This window comes from Cucurbita pepo, chromosome 2, assembly GCF_057944985.1.
Source record: "Cucurbita pepo subsp. pepo isolate OVF chromosome 2, ASM5794498v1, whole genome shotgun sequence".
Taxonomy (NCBI): Eukaryota; Viridiplantae; Streptophyta; class Magnoliopsida; order Cucurbitales; family Cucurbitaceae; genus Cucurbita; species Cucurbita pepo.
In genome coordinates, this window is record NC_141799.1 from 411,223 (window position 1) to 430,239 (window position 19,017).

Sequence of the window (19,017 nt, forward strand, 5' to 3'; positions counted from 1 at the left end):
TGTATCGTATATTATGTATCTAACCCAGAATATTATTTAATACCCTCCTGCGTTTTGCATAGTTGTAATGATTAATGAGGGTTGATTAAGCAACTTAATTTATATAAAGAAAGAGATTAGTGGGAAAATTAATGTTTTTTTTTTCCATAATTGGATTTGGAATTTGAGGAGGGGGTGATAATTTTGCAAATTTTTTTTAAATTTAATCCTTCTCCATACTTACTGTTAACTTTTTTATTATTTATTATTTAACTTAAACTTATTTCCGAATTTTACATATAATGTTTTAAAATAGTTAATGCAATTCTTTATAATTAAGTAACTTTTTTTTTCCGTCAAGATTGTATGATGGTTGAGAGTTGAAATTATGTGACATTAATAACGAATTAAGTATATTAGAAATAATTGATGGTTTAATTAATGAATTAGACACATAAAGCACACTCAAAGTTGACATGATTTGATTTGATTTGTAATGATATTCCGACATGTTTTAGTCACTGTTAATCTTTTATTTTTTTCGTTGTTGTTGTTGAAAATTATATTTTGATGTGAATAAATAATTTATAAAATTAGAGGTTCACGTGTTGGCTACTTGGGTTGTACTAATTGTCATTTTTGTTAAGACATTGGGAAGCTTTTAATAGCTGCCACAAAAATGAATTTGATTTTATTTGCCAAACTGTTGGACTCAGTCTTTGGGAAATGGAGATAACATTGTTCTAAACAGCTCATGAAAAAAAAAAAAAGAAAAGTGGGGAAAGGGAAGAACTTGTGAGAGACGCAATTGAATGTTTGGAAGAACTTGCGTTGCACTCCACCTTATCGCCCACATGCTTCTTCTTCTTCTTCTTCTTCTTCTGATTCTGCTTCTTGGTCGTCGTCGTTGCTCTTTGGTGTTGTTTGAGGCCCCAATGGGCATGGAAATGACAGCGTTTGAAGCAAGGAATCCATATCTATATATATATAATTGATACCCACAAGCCCACAACTCAACCTCTTTTCTTTTCTAATATACAAATACATGCTTCTTTTCCAAGTAATGTCATTTCAATTTTTACTATCAACTTGAATATAGTTCACAGTAAAGTTGAATTGTATTGAAAACAGGGACAGAAATTTGGGAAGGGGATCCAGAGGGAATCCAAGAACATAAAAGCTTTGTCGTTTTCCCAGATTGATTTTACTTAATTTGTTCAAACATCCGATTTATTGGCGGGCTGAATCGAGATTGAATTTCATGAAACATTTTTAAAATTTTATTCTAATAATATGTTCATCACCTGGTGAGTGGTCGGATTGGAACCGTCATTTTTTTTCCAGATGAATACGGCGGCGGCTTCGGCACTGTTTGGCGACGCAGTGTGGATTTAAGGGGCTCGACAATCAAGACATCCGCTTCGTTTGCACAACATGACTATTCCTTTCCTACCACCTACCTCTATTTATTATTATATTTCCTTCCATTTATCAATTTATTATTCACACTTCAACTCTATTTTTCAATTATAAACCTTCCACTTCACCACATAATTCATTTTTTAATTTCATTATTAGCTTAGGGGTAACGACTTTGATAAGGTATTTAGGTAATTTATTGTTAATATTGATAAATATATGTGTGTGAAAGAGAGTAATAAATGTGTTGTCGGAGGAGGACGTGAATGTGATTTATGAATGATGGGAACTAAATAGAACATGGTCAGTTTGAATGGACAACTCGACCTATAACAACCTCAAGAACTCGATGTTTGTTGTTCATTTAACTATATATATTGTATCATAGGAGATTTTATTTTTATTTTATATAAGTTGTTATAAGAAGAATTATGTAGCATTTGCAAATGCAATCGGAATCGTGGAGTGAAAAATAGTGAACAAAAGGTGGTGGTCCCCACCATTTATTTCTTATTGGGTGTGGGGACCACATTTTTGCTCTCTCTAATTTACATGGAACCAAATGGGTAAGACATTTGACACGTGTGCGTTTTGTGAAACCCCAGATGGTCTTGCTTTGCTGTTTTATTAATCGAAGTTGACAGCGTCGGCATCCCCTTACCAACGCTTCTAAACGCACCGTTTAACGTCTAATTATTGTTAAGCAAGGATTAAGGGTGTGTTTAGATGCATATCACCATCGAATGAAAAAAGCAATTGAAAAGATAGCACCAACACTATAGTACCCAAATGAAGCAACAAAACAATCCAACCACCAAAACCCAATAATGGAGGATTAATTAACTTAATTTCATTCATTAACTCATTAACAAAAATTAAACTCTCAATTCATATAATATAATATAATATATATCCCCCACTTGTTGTTGTCTATTCTAATTCTTGTCACCAGCTCATCTTGCCTCTCGTTTCAACTAACTTAACATAACAATCACATAAAAACATATCTAACTAACTAACTAACTAACCCTTTATTCACTATTACTTGTGAAAGTCTCTCTTTTTAGCCCGCGCGATTTAAAAACTTTGAAGATAAGCTAAAAACGACAATATATGCTAGCTGTGAATTTAGGCGGTTACATCTAAACTTTCTTATTTAATTAAGTAATATATGTTTTTTTTTTTATAGTTAGTTGGTAAGTGACGCTTAATTATAAAACTTGCTACAAAAATCCAACCTAGCTTACGTTAAATGAACAGGGTCTACTTTGAGTGGTTGTGAACGCATAATTATTTAAACCTCAAGTCTTTTATAAAGAGTTGGAATTGTTAATTAAGTCAATGACGATATATATGATAAATTGACATAAAAACTACTTCTTATTAAATAATTCTTTTTATAAAGTCGTGAATTGAGAGAATTTGATTGACGTTCAGGAAAAAATTTCTAAGCTACGAATGCTATTCATGGTAGAGAGGTTAGGGAAAATTATTGTTTAGTAACGATAATTGAGCTACAATTATATACAAAAAATTCGAAAAAGAAAAAGAAAAAAAAAAAAAAAAAAAAAACAAGATATTTAGTACCGAAGGTCAACTTCCATTGTCACCTAACATAATCACATCCACAATATCAGCAAAAGCAAAACTACTTTATTTTGGTCATGCAATTAAAAAAATACCAACTTTCTTTTTACAATTTAAAAAACATCATGGAAATTACTATTTTAGAATGCATGAATGACAATGGAAAGATATAAGAATTAATTAGGTAACTAAAATTTGGAATCATCCAAATATAATAAGATAGAGGTGGTCCAAAAGATTCACATAAAATGTAATTAATTAATTAAAATGAGTTAATGTAGAGATAATAATTTAGGAGAATTGATGATACGTATAGCTGTAAAATTAGGCAGAACCTTAATCGCAAAGGGTATTAATTAATAATAGTTATAGAATAATTAAGGGAGTGAAGAAAAAGAGTAAGTTGGCGGCACATGTAATAAATATAAAATTAAAAAAAAAAATGTATATGTAATATGGTATGAAAAGACGTGTTACATAATTAATATTATTAGGAAAATATAAAAGGGGGTTTAAAAAGTAATAGAATATATTAAGGTTGTAATATAATATATTAAGGTTGTGACTTGAAACCTAAGAGTGAATTGGTATTGCTTTAAGGTTAAGTGAGAGACATGAGTGAGTTTTGGAACCCAGAAACTTATTGTTCTTTATTTTAATATAACATTAAATTATTGTTCTTTTTTTCTTTTTATTTTTTTAATGAAGGGCTTTACTTTGTTGAGAAGTAAGTAAGAATTTTTCATTTAATGGGTTATTTTTTTATATATATATATTGAAATTATAGGATTTGAGGGACCCACGCGTTTACTTGAGACAGCTTGAATCCACAATCCATTTTCCCCCCCACAAACAAATGCTCTTTCCATCCAATGTTCTTTTTTCTTTCTTTTTATTTCTAATATTATCATTGGATTCCATTTGTTTGCCTTTGGAAATTGGATTTTTTTTTTTTTTTTTTTTGTGTCTTTTATTATTATTATTATTATTAAAATAATAAATGAATAATATCATATTATTATAAAAATATAATTTTACGAATAAAAAATTCGTAGCGTAAAAAAATAACAATTCACCAATAAGGTTGAAATTGAATTATAAAAAAAAAATATAAAAAAAAAAGAGTTTGTCGGTGTGTAAAAATTGCCTTTTTTTTATTCTTTTGGGGGAATTATGTTTCTGTCTTCGGCTGGGCTTTAGACAAGAAAAAACCCAAACTTGAGTGAACTGGGCCATTGGGTTTTCATGGGCTTTTTATTATTTTGTTGAGGCTTTACATGGGCTCCCATATCAGATTCTCACAAACAAAATGGCACGGCCCATTAATAGTACGGCCCATAATAAATGGGCCCAATGATGTGGTGTCCCATATTGGTTGAGGTGGAGGAGAACAAACCACCATTTATAAGGAAGGGTATGGAAACCTTCCCCTAGCAGACGCGTTGTAAAAAAGCCCGAAAGAGAAAGCTTAAAGAGGATAATATATGCTTCCAGTGGATGTTGGACGTTACAAATTATGAGGTTCCCAATATAATTATGTATTTTGTTTTATTTAGGGTGGTTAGTGGTTAGTACATAATTATGGTACCAAATAGTAATACGGGCTTGCGATAACCCACTCGAGATTAATTATGGACATCACGGCATCATATTTTATTTTATGCTAAGATTCCTTCTATTTTGTTTTACATTTCTTCTTCTTAATTATTAATTTTTAAATAGAACCAAGATGCTTGTTTATATATGAATAATTTTTTAGCAAATAAAAATTGGGAGTTAATTTGGGGAAGGTAGGCCTGAAAACATTACAGGACAGGAAAAGTGCACGAGCAATGTCTGAGATGGATTATAGTATGAGACAAGGACATGTCGTGTAATAAGAACTGAACACCCAAATTTTAAACATAAATAAATAAATGTTAAACTATAATTGACCAATAGAGAGAAATTGGAATTTAAAATTTGGCATTGGATAATTTGTTCAAATAAATCGATTAATTTACAAAAGTAGCCCTCCCTCTCCCTGAATAACCAACATTTGATGTGGTTGTTCTTCCTTGTTCCGATTTGGGTTCGGGACGACGACGGTGGAATCATGTCTCCGACCAGTTTTGCCATCTCCACAGCCCTTCTCCGGAGCTCAAATTATTACATTACACTGTTTTTTTTTTTTTTTTTTGTTCTTCCGGAAAACCCCTCCTTAATCCTCTTGCTACGTTTGTGGCAAGTGGGATGTGGGGGGCAAAAAATGGAAAGAAAAAAAAAAAAAAAAACCCCACATTATATTTGATTCAGACGGATTTTTTTTACCAGATGGATTTCTCGGCCAATCCATGAAGCAAAGGCCGAGATTCCGGCCAGAAATCGACTCTGTTTCTGATTCCGATATGGTAGTAACTCTGACAATCGTCCAATTTCACGAACCGCCCCGAGTTGGGTGGCTCGGATCTAGAGATGAACCGGATCACTTCTTCGAAAACCGATTCGTCGCAAGGGATTGCCAAGGGGCCTGAATTGCTAAACCCGTATTCCTCTTCTGCTTCGACTAAAAGCTTCTTGAAAACCGGGTGGTTCAAGTAAGTTGCCCGGACGACGAACCGTCGACAGCTCGTTCCAACGCAAACGGCCACGTGTCCGGCCGGTACGTCCGAGGGGATACGATTGGCGGATATTCGTGCCTTGTTGCGCCACCGTCGGAGCATTTGTCGGAGCCTGACAATGTGTCGGATTTTGCTGCATTTCCCGAGTCCAGCCGTCATTTCTTGATCGGAGAGAAATGAAAGTGCACGTTGATGTTGAAGGTAAGATTTGTAGGATGTGTTTGGGAGTTGGGGAGTTTTGGAAATGGCGATGGCGGAAGTTTATATAGACATCCGCTTGACAAAAATACCCCCGCTTTTCTTTTTTAATGACTCCGGCCCCACACACATATATATATATACATAAATAAATAATGGTTCTAAGTGAAAATATTCGGAAAAAAAAAAAAACACCAATTTTGGGCACTTTTCACAGTAAATAATTTTAAATAAAATAAGATATATTTTTGGAAATTTCCCAATTTTAAGCTAATTAAATTTTAATAATTTGTTTATAAACTTGAAAATTTCATAAAGTGAAAGAGTGATGTCTAATAAGCTATTGGTATACCTTATTTGATTGACTCATAATAGGATTTAAATTTGATGTGTAATGATCCCCGACATTTCATGTATCTTATGTGACCTAATAGGTCACTATAGTAGTCTCGAGTGGTTGGGGAAATGAAATGGTGAAAGATTTTTGTGGAATGTCCGTGCATTTTTGTTTTGCTTTGGGCGCACGAAGTGAAGGTGGTTATTATTCAAACCTACCACATGTCTTCCTCCCTTCATTTTTAGTCACATCTTTTCATCTTTCTTTTGTTCATCAAATTAGATTCTTATTTTCTTCATATTTCAAATAAAGGAGTTTTTAAAGAAGAAAATAAAGGCTTCATTATTCATTGATTTATAGAAAAGTGGTTGGATGGGTTTGGGGTTGTCCTTATGAATATTTATTTTTAATTTCCAAATAAACAAATAAAGCGATGGTGATATAATATTTTATTGGTCAAAAAAGCAATTAAATAATTTAGTACTCTCCTAATTTCTGACACTCCCCATGTGCAGCTATGCCCCATCTCAAAATTAAAAAAAAAAAAACAAAAAACAAAAAAAAAAAAAAACATCGTCTCTTCCCCATTTAGCCCCTACCCATTTGAATTAATTCCACAATTTTGCTTATATAAGATGGAAACTAAGAAGGTCAATAGATGTCAAAAAGTGGTGGTCCCCACACCCACGTTCAATCACCTTCCCATTCCCCCACGGTGCATCCCCCAGAAAATAAAATGATAAAAATTAAGATTTTTCACTCCTTATTTTAAATTTTGTTGTTGTAACAAATTTTATGATCTTTATTTCTGTTCTTATTACGACATTCATGCTGAGATCAAGATTTTGGAGAATATTTGCAATATTATTAGCATTCGTGATTCGATATATTATTTATGGAATACATCTTAAATATTATATTTTAATATTTTTTCTCTATAGTTTGATTTATAGTATATTTTATTTTATAGCTTGTATCCTGTTTAAAGGATATCACTATCAATGAGAATACACACCTCCCCATTTCTATTTCTATCTCATTCTTCATGATTTTGGAATCATTTCTTCGTTTTAATCAATAATTAAATCATTAAAATAACGTAGTTTTCTAAAAATATTATTATTCTCTCTTTTTCTAGATAAGATTTGTCTCCACTAATACATTGTTTTATCTATATTCTTATCAATATTTAATTTCATTTTGTTTTCATATTAAACAAATTTCCAAATATATAACGTAAATCATAATTACCTTTTTTACCCAAATGACGGCATGTTGTCGGTTAAAGATACCCAACTTTTCATAGGAATAAATTAAGATTCATCCAAATTTGAATTCTATGAACATGGGATGTTTTGAGTACACAAATTGGATGGATATCTCATTTGACTGCTAAAGTGATGTTATTATAAGAACGTGAATAGACGCAGTAAACATTTGTGCGGCTAAATTTGGATGAATATGGTGAGCGTGTAGTGTCTATAGATGGGACCTCACATCAATGTAATTTGAATTTGAGATTGAAATCAAATTTTTATAAATTAAAGTTATTGAATTTGGAGTTGATTTAATAGAATGATGTGAAATTGAAGTAATAATTATGATTAATTTGTTTGGACTTAGTAAATGGAATAATAAATATGAGAATGACCGTAGTTTTGCGGCATCTCCTCCGTATACGGATTACGGCCCACTTCTTGGTGATAATGACAGATATTTCTAATTAATTAAATAAATATATATATGACGTGGCAACGAATTATATATATATATATATATATATATATATATATATATTACGTCATCAGGTGTTGTAGCTGGGATTATTGGAATAAAAAGTAAGTAAATAAAAATAAAAATAAAAATAAATAATCCGACATGTCGTTTGGGTGTACGTAGTTATAGAGAGTTGAGAGTAGAATTGGTTTGGTTGTTGTCGTAAAGGCATTTAATCAACCCTTTTTCATCCACTACCAATACCATCATTTTATAATATTTATAATAATTTTATATTTATTATTATATATTTAAATATTCCCACCTCACTGTAATATTCCCCTAGCTGGCACATGCATTATAATATATCAAAACGCTGTCGTTTTCCTTTATTTTAACTTCAGCGGCTAACGGCCTCAGAACACTCCATAGTTTATCTTCATTTTGTATTCTATTTTCATCGTAACTTATGTCTGTTTCGTGCTGACTAATCAGAGCTCAGATTTATTCTAATTCGGGTGATACTTAGTAAATCGTAATAGAAAGCTAAATATCATATTATGGTAAGCCATAATTGAAGACTATATATCTTTTAACACTAGCGTGAGAGTGATGGCTAACGAGTTGGAAATGATTTGGATAATAGATGTATCTGTCAGCCCATTTGGCAACTTGGGAGTTGATGATTTCCAAGGAATCCGTAGTAGCAGAGAGAGGCCATAACATGAATGGATGGTTCCGAATTTCGAGCCTTCCATCCAGAATACGCCGCCCATTTCACTCAATCATCCACCCTTTTTCCTTTTCATTGAGTGTACTCGAAATTAAATCAAATCTTTGGAGTTCTTTTAGCTTGTTCTTCATGATAATACGACAAGCAGCTATAAATTTGTTAAAATAAACTACACCACGTTATGTGGCCGGCATCGCTACCTGTTATGCCACAGCTCATCATCCTTCTATCTCTCTCTCTCTGTTCGCCACTTGTCTTATGAATCAAAGCTCAAATTTGATTATCAAGATTGCCAAACAACGCTCCATCTTTTTCAATCATGGACTTAGAAAAATCACCCAGGAATGAAGATTGGGGTTGGTTGTGGATTCAGTCAATTCCTTAATTATTTTAGCAACACCATATCATTAGCTTTTGAAAGGGCATCATATGATTGATAATGATTGGGAAGGTAGTCCATTAGATTTGGATACTTGGAGTTTATTTAACTTTATAATTAGCCACTGAAATAGAAGCCAACCAGCCAGCCTGCATAAAAAGAAGGGTTCAGTTGAATATCGCATTCAAATTCACCAACTATAAGATTTCCATAACCGACCTCATAATATCTTTGAATAAGACTTGGTCTTCTTAAGCCCCATTTCAATCATTTAAGCTTTTATGCTATACGACTTCGAGTTGAGATGATTTTTTTATTGCTTCTAGCATTATGAAATGAGGCATTGAATAATATTGGAAGATGAGACTCAATTTGTAGGTTCCATAAATGAGAAAATTTGAACTTCAAGAACGTGCAGAAGTTCTGTTCAATCATTTCTAGAATTCAAATTTATTAATATATCTTCACTGCATATATTTTGAAGATCATAGAAAGAGACATCAGAGCAGGGGATCGAAATTCTGAAAACCGAACACAGATTCCAACTCCACAGACGGTCAAATGTAAACATTAAACGATGTAAAGAGGAAAAGACACTAATTTTTCGAACTGAAGCTTGGTTGGATTCAAGGGTTTTTGTGCTTCCTAGTTCATAGTTCATGATACCATGCTATAAATCCGGTTCTCATCCCCAAAAAAAAGAAAGAAAAAAGAAACTGTCATATGGCTGTCTTTGGATTTATGCGATTAAACTACAAACATAGATCACACATTCACATGGGAGTTGAACCCGGTTCACCCATTTCTGAAACTCGATTCCCTTCTTCTGATTCATACAATTCAGCAGCGGGTTGGATTGGACAGGGCACCCCATACCTTATAATGCTGAATTATATTTGCAGCTTTATATATATAAATGAGGGATATAGTGGCAATCATATGAGTCAACGGTGCAAATAGAATGTACTTGCAAAACCCAAATCATATCCTCATTATAATGATTGACAAACAAACGGTCTGGTTGTAGTGTTGTTTTTTGTGGTGTGTGTGATTCTGAATGAAACTAAGAAATATAATATCAAAATCTCACAGTTTTTTAGGGAAGTCTAGGTTGATAACATGTCCTCCCCCTATCCTTACCTAATGCACATTGGACTAAACAAAAATCATTTGCTCACTAATGTCTACTAGAGCTAAGCCCATAAAACAAGGATTTGGGCTACTTCGAAGACAATTACAAAGATGGGAAACTGCATTTATCTACACCTTGATATAATGTGACGTGTCACGTCAGATATTCCCAAGTGAAAGGTGCATCCCTTTCCCAAGCTTATCTTGCAATAGGAAAACAACGAGGACTCTGATTTGAATCATCATCACCCTAAATGCAATCGAATTCAAATATGCTCTTCAGGTAAATTTCTGGCTAATGTAGCTTCTTTTAGGCATGGAATAAGATCAAGCGATTAATTGTCTGTCATACTGAGATAGAAAAAATTACCTGATACAAAAACGATCTATGTTGTATGACAATTAGCAGTCTTCAAGATATTCTGCTAGTTTTTTGTTTTTTGGTTTTAGATTGATGGTCGTTGTTCAAGAGAAGTGCATTTACATCAGTGGCAACACTATCTTGCAACAATGATTCTCTGTCGGTATCTCTCATCTTCTTTCTACTCCTACAAAATTTAGTCACAAGAATCAGAAACATAATCAGATTTGGGATTAATTAAAGGTCAAAACCTCCCGGAATTCAGTATCTGCCATTTACCTATTAGTTACTGAACCTTCAACTGAATTTTTCTCCAAGCAATGGATGCTCCCTGTGTGAGATGGAACTAGAGATCCAGAGATGTGCAATATTTCCTCATCAAAACTGCAAGAATTAGTCCTTCGTTATGTTACATAATCAAGATATTTAGATTACTGAAGAAGAACAAAAAGAATCAACAAATATGAATAAAAATGACAGGCTATCCATCAGATATGAGCTTGGTGTTCCGGCCCTGATTATTTGGATTTAAGCTCCAAAGAATAACCTTAAACTAAAATGCTACAGCACAAGTGTATTTATAGGGAAAAATCTTACCTCTTCACCAAAAATCGTACCATTGTCCCAACCTTTATCACATGGTGCTTGTTAGCTCTGCTGACAAACATTTCTTCTCCATGTTTCTATATCAAAATCAATGCATAATACAATCAGGGCCAGATAATAGAAACTTCCTTCTGATATAAAAAACATACCGAAAGGTATAAATGCTCAAGTATAATGCACAAAACGTACTGTTCTATGCTTGAATTCATCGCGAATGTCTTCATCGGTTATTACAGCAGAAGCAAAACCCAAGACAATAACATGGATTGATTCTTGCCTAAGCTTCACCACCTTTCCCTCTGAAGCAATAACAGAACTATCAGTAAAGCATCGTGATGAAGATTAAAAAAATTGCCTCCTGTTGGTAATTGAATATGTCTACCATCATAATGCCATGAAAAATTCGAATGAAAGCAATCGATACTCCTCCACATACTATGAGGTTCATAGACAACCAACCTAAAAGCATGTTCGGCTTCGGAGAGAAAAGTAATAGCTTTGCCTTTATTGTCACACCAAAATATGGATGCACTCCAGATAGAATCTTCGCACTTTTATCAATAATATTGGCCTCATAAGCCAGTAGGACACCTTCAAACCTTTCGTCAAATCTGCCAAAAAGATGCAGTTAATGATACAAGTTCATAGATATGTAACACATAAATGAACTTGAATGCTAATCAAATGGAGTAAAAGAAGCATCAATTACAATTACGAGAATTTTAAACTTCGTGCCTTGAGTTCAAAAAGAATGAAAACATCCAATACTCCCGAATAAATAAACTGTTTCCTAAAATCTAAAAAGTCACGGTATTTAAAACTAGAAGAACTTACATTATGAGTTCGCAACACAGAATAGCACGCGAACATGTAAAAAAACGCGGGAGAATGAAATCAACCTCTGAAGTTCCAAGTTAAATCGAGGCTAAAATCAAGTTTGCACTAGTCTAACTCTACCATTATCAGACATTAATACCAACAAAGCAACAGTATGAATAACTGGAAAATATGGTGACTTGAATTCGTTGAGAGGCTGAAAGAAGTTGGACTTACTTCAGAAGCATAGCGCCGAGCTCACGAAGCACCGCTTGCGAAACCTTCTTACTTTTGGATGGGTGAACGTAAATAACCAAATTGGCGTCGGAAACCTTAAGCCCCTCCATTGAAACGGCGAGCGAAACAACGGAGGAGAAGAATAATTAGGTGGAAGCAAGGTAAAAGCAGCACAATCGAGCGTATTTCTCCCCATGAAGCCCTAGTCCATAACATAATGGACGACAGGCCCAACTTCGTAAAGGGCCGAGTTTAATGGGCTCCGTAATTTGGGCCTGGGCCTGAAGGCGTGTTTAGAATCGGCCCAAGATGGAGTGGTGGGAGGGAGAAATGATTGAGGAGGAGGAATATAAAAGAATAAAAAATTGCATGCTTATAGATTTTGTGAATGGATTGGATTGGCAATCGAGTATATGCGTAAATAAAGAGGCTTTTTCTTTTTCTTTTTCTTTTTCTTTTTCTTTTTCTTTATTGTAATTAGAATAATATTTAATTCCACGTCACCTAAAACCAAATCCAAATATTTATTATTTGTCAACTTATGCACTTCACTCAACAAACAAAAATCCATTATCTTTTTGACCAATTCACAACCCTGAAAAAAGAAGAATCATTTTAAATTGTACTGTGAAACAAAATCAATAAATAAATAAATAAATAAATAAATAAATAAATAAATAAAGGTAAAGAGGAATGATGGTGGGCTTGCTTTCAATCAGTGGAAAGAGAGATGCCTTTTATATATATATATATATATATGTTAATTAAGAACAAGAAAAAAATAAAAAAAGAAAAAAAGAAAAAAAGTGGTCGCTTAGAGACAAAATGGAGGTGTGTTTTGATTGTCCCCTGGAATGCCTACACACTTCACTGCTTCAATTCTTTGCTTTCTATTCCTTTGACTCCTCAATTCTTCACAATTCTCCAACCTATTCTTCCTCTAATTCTAATTAACTTGTGAAAGCATCATTATCCTCATTGCCCATTTGGATGCTAAACTCCGCATCGTTGCAAAATCCATGTTTCAAGTTGGTCGACCTTGATGCGTTAAAATAAATGTGAATTAACCAAATTGGTAAATGAAAAAGAAATAAAATAAAGAGAAAATAGAAAAGGGATGGGTAAGGGGTTATGATGTGTCTACCACCAAGGGAAACACAGTGGAGAAACCGTGCTTCCTGAATACATCATGGCTTATCATATACATGGCATGACCCATCAATTATGGAAATTCCCTTTCAAAACACACAAATATTATTATTATTATTATTATTATTATTATTATTATTATTATTATTATTGTTATTATCATCAACATAATCACGCCTTTTTGTCTTAATTACTTGGTTTACATATTGATTAATTTTAGAAATCATTTTTATTAAAAAAAAAGAAAAAAAGAAAAAGAATGATGAGATGGAGTGGGGTAGTAGGATAGGATGTACACAAAAGCTGTAGAATTAAACAGTGTGGGAAAAGCAGAAGCAAGGAGACAGTCCATTCACAAAAAGCCACGTGTCGCTTTCATCACCCTCCTGCACCTCCTGCTATTTTGTCGCCAGTGGCACGCGCGAGGAAGCTAAAGTCAAGCTTTACCCGCCTCCAATTAAATTCTACTTTCTTTACTTTCTCATTCTCCTTCCATTCCATTCCTTTTCTCTTTTATTTTGTAAATTAAAAATAAAATAAAATGGAGGGTTGGAACCGAGGAGGAAGACGAAGATCCGAAGGGTTTTTCAAATCCTGCCAATCCACGTGGCTAAAGTGCGCCTCTCTTACATTCCTCCTCTCCACCAATCAGATTCTCGTTTTTTTCCCAAAGGACAATCTTCCTTCCCAATACCCTTTCTCTACTGGTTTCGTGTTCTCATAGCCTTTCTCTGTTTTCTCTTTATTTTTTTCCTTCTTTTTTCCCCTTTTCATTTGCTTCTCATCACAGTTTAAAGCTGCAAGGGAATGCCCTTTTACGGGTGTGAGCCCAGGATTAGGATTTCAACCAATTTACTCTAAATAAAAGTTGTTAAGTTGTGGGTTAATTTAATAGCCCATGAATTGTTAGTTCCTAGTGTGAAGTGTGGGGAACAGGAAGCAGCAGAGGTTTCCATCCAGAGGTCGGTGTCTGTTCAACGTAAAAACAAGCACACCCAGTTGATAATACGCCTCAATCCATGCTCTTCGATTCCCGTGCTTTTGATTCCAACACACCCCTTTCAGCTCAACAAGCCCCCACCTACCAGATTTTGCAGACACTACCATTTTTCAGTTTTTGTTCCTTCCCTCTTCTTGCTTTTTTTGACTCATGCCTTCTCTCTTGTTTTCTTCTTCTTCTTCTTCTCTATCACTGTCCTAGTCATGGACTCCACCAATATGCGCCACTCTCAATTCTTCACATTTCTTCCATCATCAACTGGGTTTTCTTCTCTTTACTGAGGATGTGAACAATCCACGCTTTGTTTCCTCCTTATGGGCTCTGTGGATGAGAAGCTCAAAACAATAGGGGGGTTCATTACTCACGCCCCACAGACTAACCTTCTCGACGACATGAAACTGTTGAAAGAAATGCAAGATCAAACTGGTTTGTTTCTTCTTCCTTTCCTAATGGAATTGTTTTCTATTCCGGCCATGCATTTTTGAATTGAGAAATTCTCCATTTGTTTGGGTTGCAGGGGCCCGGAAGGCTATAAACTCCGAGCTATGGCACGCTTGTGCTGGTCCGCTTGTTTCCTTGCCGCATATGGGCAGTCTTGTTTATTACTTTCCTCAGGGACATAGTGAACAGGTACCTACCAATTCTTTCCCTTTTTCGTTCTTCATCTTCTTATGTGAATCCCTTTTCAGCTTGCCATGAACATACTGCATTTGTTTTGGTGTAACAGGTGGCAGTTTCTACCAAGAGAACAGCAACCTCACAGATTCCAAATTATCCAAATCTTCCCTCTCAGTTGATGTGCCAAGTTCATAATGTTACGTTACATGTATGTGCTTTTGTTCATACTTGCACTGCCTTTTGGATCATCCTTCGAAATATTATGTATGTTCTGAAGAATGCATTGTTATCCCCTTTCTTCATACTTTTCAGGCCGATAAAGATTCAGATGAAATCTATGCTCAGATGAGTCTTCAACCGGTGAACTCTGTAAGAATATGTTTATTTAGTTTTGCTCTTCTGGGTCACCTCTGAATTTGTATTATTGTTTATACCAACGTCTTTTTTTCACATTCAAATAGGAAAAAGATGTCTTCATAGTTCCGGACTTTGGACTACGGCAGAGTAAACATCCAAACGAGTTCTTCTGTAAAACTTTGACTGCCAGTGACACCAGCACACATGGTGGGTTTTCAGTGCCACGCAGAGCTGCTGAAAAGCTCTTTCCTCCATTGGTAAGGATTCAAGTCCATGCCATTTCTTGTTAATACTTAGTTCCATTTTCTCAACATTACCATTCTTGTTAATCTTGAAACAGGATTACACAATGCAGCCACCAACTCAAGAGCTCGTTGTCCGTGATTTGCACGACAATACCTGGACTTTTCGCCACATATATCGCGGTGAGTATGGTTCGATATCATTATCGTCGCAGGTTTTTTCAAACTATGATCTACCATTCATAATGTGAATGAAGATTATGTTGTTTCCCTGATGGGGGTTTGGTATGTTTCTATAGGGCAGCCAAAGCGACACCTTCTCACAACGGGATGGAGTCTATTCGTCGGGGCCAAGAGGCTTAGAGCTGGCGATTCTGTCCTTTTTATCAGGTAAGATATCCTCTTTTTGACACCTTTTTTTTTTTGGCAATGCTACCAAGTTTGAATCATTTGTCTTGTGACAATGATGTAGGGATGAAAAGTCACAGTTGCTCGTTGGAGTGAGGCGTGCTAACCGGCAACAATCAATGTTGCCATCATCGGTTCTATCTGCTGATAGTATGCACATAGGGGTTCTTGCTGCTGCAGCTCATGCTGCTGCCAATCGGAGTCCGTTCACAATCTTCTACAACCCCAGGTTCTATTAACTTTCAAATGGTTCACCTTTAGAATTTCCCAACTTCTTGGTCATCTTTGTCATACTTTCTTCGCTTTTTTTTCCCGTAGAGCATGTCCTTCAGAGTTTGTTATTCCCTTAGCCAAGTATCGCAAATGTGTATACGGAACTCAGCTTTCTGCAGGCATGAGGTTTGGGATGATGTTTGAAACAGAAGAGTCCGGTAAACGCCGGTGAGTTTAATTACAAGTTCATAGATTTTGTCAAAATATATGATCTGGGATTTTCTTACCATATTGTATTCTTGGCGCAGATACATGGGAACAATTGTTGGAATTAGCGACTTAGATCCACTTAGGTGGCCAGGTTCCAAGTGGCGAAATCTCCAGGTGAGCTATTACTGATTACGAGTATTCACTGGCATGTTTCTCCGCCGCCACTCTCATAATTTTGTCACAGGTGGAGTGGGATGAGCCAGGGTGCTGCGACAAGCAGAACAGGGTTAGTTCATGGGACATAGAAACCCCAGAAAGTCTCTTCATTTTTCCTTCTCTGACTTCGGGTCTTAAACGCCCATTACACGGTGGGTTCTTGGGTAAGATTTGATCCTTTCTGCGGCTTCCACTAAACATACTAGTTCTCAGAATTACATGTTTTTTAAAAATGGGATTCTTTCACGTTAGCAGGAGAAACTGATTGGGGAAGTCTGGTGAAGAGACCAATGCTTCGTGTTCCTGAAAATGTTTCATATGCGTCAACTTTATGCTCCGAACCACTGATGAAGATGCTACTGAGGCCTCAACTGGTTAACCTTCACGGCACCACTTTACAGCAGCAGGACATGATGGGGGTTATGCAGCCAGTAACCAATCCCAAAATACAGCAGCAGGTTACACCGTCGTCTCCTCAGCATCAAAATCATCATCAGCCAGCTCCTTCGCCATCTACTGATCCCATTAACTCAAATTCATCACCTAAAGCAAATGAACCAGGAAAAGTACAGGATCCGGCGGCCATTGAAAGTGAAGCTCCTACTGGAGCTGAGGCAGATAAGTCGAAATATGAACGTGAAGTTTCAACCTGTCAGTCTAATCCATTGCCGCCGGTTGATTGTGGGGAGGATAAACTCACTGGTAATGAAGTGAATATGCAGACGCTTGTAAACCAGCTTTCATTTGTGAACCAGAATCAGATCCCCATGCAGTTGCAATCCGTATCATCCTGGCCCATGCAGCCTCAGCTGGAATCACTAATCCAACATCCCCAACCAATTGACATGCCTCAGCCTGAATTTCCCAATTCAAATGGTTTGATTTCATCCATGGATGGCGATGGATGCTTGATTAACCCTACTTGTCTACCTCTTTCTGGTGTAATGAGATCACCAGGGAATCTCTCTATGTTGGGATTGCAAGACTCCTCAACAGTGTTCTCAGAGGCTCTTAATTTTCCTATACCCTCTACAGGTCAAGAGATGTGGGATCCTCTTAGTAATATAAGGTTCTCTTCTCAAAACAATCACCTCGTCTCGTTCTCCCATCCTGATGCATCTAACCTGAACTGTATGGCTAATGCGAATGTTACGAGAGATGTTTCCGATGAGAGCAACAACCAGAGTGGGATATATGGTTGTTCTAACCTTGAAATCAGTAATGGTGGAAATACTTTGGTTGATCCTGCTGTTTCGAGTACCATTCTTGATGATTATTGCACACTCAAAGATGCTGACTTCCCACATCCTTCAGATTGCTTGGCTGGGAACTTCAGTTCGAGCCAAGATGTTCAGTCTCAGATCACCTCTGCTAGTTTGGGAGATTCTCAGGCTTTCTCCAGGCAAGAGTTCCATGATAATTCAGGTGGTACATCCTCTTGCAATGTGGATTTTGATGAAGGCAATCTTCTGCAGAATGGCTCGTGGAAACAAGTGGTACCGCCCATGAGGACTTACACCAAGGTAGGAATCTGTGGGTTTTCTGTTAATTATTTTCCCTACTATATGGTATGGATATCAACCCAATGACTAGCTGCTATGTGATTACAGGTCCAGAAGGCGGGATCAGTTGGTAGGTCTATTGATGTCACAAGTTTTAAGAACTACGAAGAACTGTGCTCTGCTATAGAGTGTATGTTTGGACTTGAAGGGTTGCTTAATGATCCAAGAGGCTCAGGATGGAAACTGGTTTATGTGGATTATGAGAACGACGTGCTGCTTATTGGCGATGATCCCTGGGAGTAAGTTCTTTTCACTCATGTTTGTTTCCTGAATTGCATGTGAAGCAGCCAAAGTGATGGGGATTTTTCTGCAGGGAATTTGTTAGCTGCGTACGGTGCATCAGAATCTTGTCACCTTCAGAAGTTCAGCAAATGAGTGAAGAGGGAATGAAGCTTCTCAACAGTGCTATGATGCAAGGCATGAATTGCTCCATATCAGAAGGTGGCCGAGCTTAAAACTTGGTTCGGTTGAACCAGTCGTCAAAGAAGGTCGATTCTTCTGCTTCGTTAGTTGAGAATCAAGTTTATTATAATTGCTTACACAAGCTAAAGCAGTAAGGAGAATTGTTAGCATAAAGCCTTCACCTTGTTGCAAGTGTGATTGTTAGTTGCCTATATTTATCAGTAAGGGACATTTGCCAAGCGCTCTAGTTGAAGTAGATTCAGTTCCTGCGAAATTGTACTCTTTCTGAACTCAGTAGACCCAAAAAAAAAAAAAAAAAAAAAAAAAAAGGAAAGAAAGAGGGAAGCCTTTCTAATCTTCAACAAGTTAGCTCTTCTGCAGCCACTAACCATGTCCCCAAATTTAGAATGATACCCATGACTTTCAACTGGGTATCCATATCTTTATTGCCTGTCTTTATAGTAGATATCATATCTAGAGTTTTTTCCTCATACACTGCCTAGTTTCCAAGCTTGAACTCCTAGTTTAATTATGATCCATG

The 19,017-nt window shown here is 35.8% G+C and overlaps 3 protein-coding genes across 5 annotated transcripts; 1 reads left to right on the forward strand and 2 right to left on the reverse strand.

Annotated features, from left to right (window-relative positions):
• Positions 1-4,920: 4,920 nt before the first annotated feature.
• LOC111789356 (auxin-induced protein 6B-like) lies at positions 4,921-5,807 on the reverse strand. Its single transcript, XM_023670106.2, has one exon. It carries the CDS (start codon positions 5,742-5,744, stop codon positions 5,292-5,294), a length of 453 nt encoding a protein of 150 aa, XP_023525874.1. The 5' UTR covers positions 5,745-5,807; the 3' UTR covers positions 4,921-5,291.
• A 4,105-nt stretch (positions 5,808-9,912) lies between these two features.
• LOC111787571 (DNA-directed RNA polymerase I subunit rpa43) lies at positions 9,913-12,269 on the reverse strand. The gene is made up of 7 exons (XM_023667583.2): positions 12,100-12,269; positions 11,506-11,657; positions 11,236-11,345; positions 11,038-11,123; positions 10,720-10,824; positions 10,450-10,627; positions 9,913-10,329 (listed from the first exon to the last, which is right to left on the reverse strand). The coding sequence occupies exons 1-6, from the start codon at positions 12,207-12,209 to the stop codon at positions 10,492-10,494; spliced, it is 699 nt and encodes a 232-aa protein (XP_023523351.1). The 5' UTR covers positions 12,210-12,269; the 3' UTR covers positions 9,913-10,329; positions 10,450-10,491.
• A 1,692-nt stretch (positions 12,270-13,961) lies between these two features.
• On the forward strand, positions 13,962-18,814 carry LOC111789282 (auxin response factor 5). 3 transcript variants are annotated; one of them, XM_023669999.2, is made up of 14 exons: positions 13,962-14,674; positions 14,766-14,878; positions 14,976-15,074; positions 15,179-15,235; positions 15,328-15,480; positions 15,564-15,648; positions 15,765-15,855; positions 15,938-16,102; positions 16,192-16,314; positions 16,395-16,470; positions 16,541-16,676; positions 16,765-18,035; positions 18,123-18,313; positions 18,388-18,814. In XM_023669999.2, the coding sequence occupies exons 1-14, from the start codon at positions 14,563-14,565 to the stop codon at positions 18,527-18,529; spliced, it is 2,814 nt and encodes a 937-aa protein (XP_023525767.2). In that variant the 5' UTR covers positions 13,962-14,562; the 3' UTR covers positions 18,530-18,814. The 3 variants fall into 3 exon arrangements, with proteins under 3 accessions (XP_023525767.2, XP_023525769.2, XP_023525768.2); XM_023670001.2 differs by having other exon boundaries at positions 13,963-14,674; positions 16,541-16,664; positions 16,768-18,035; XM_023670000.2 differs by having other exon boundaries at positions 13,965-14,674; positions 16,768-18,035.
• The last annotated feature ends 203 nt before the right edge of the window (positions 18,815-19,017 follow it).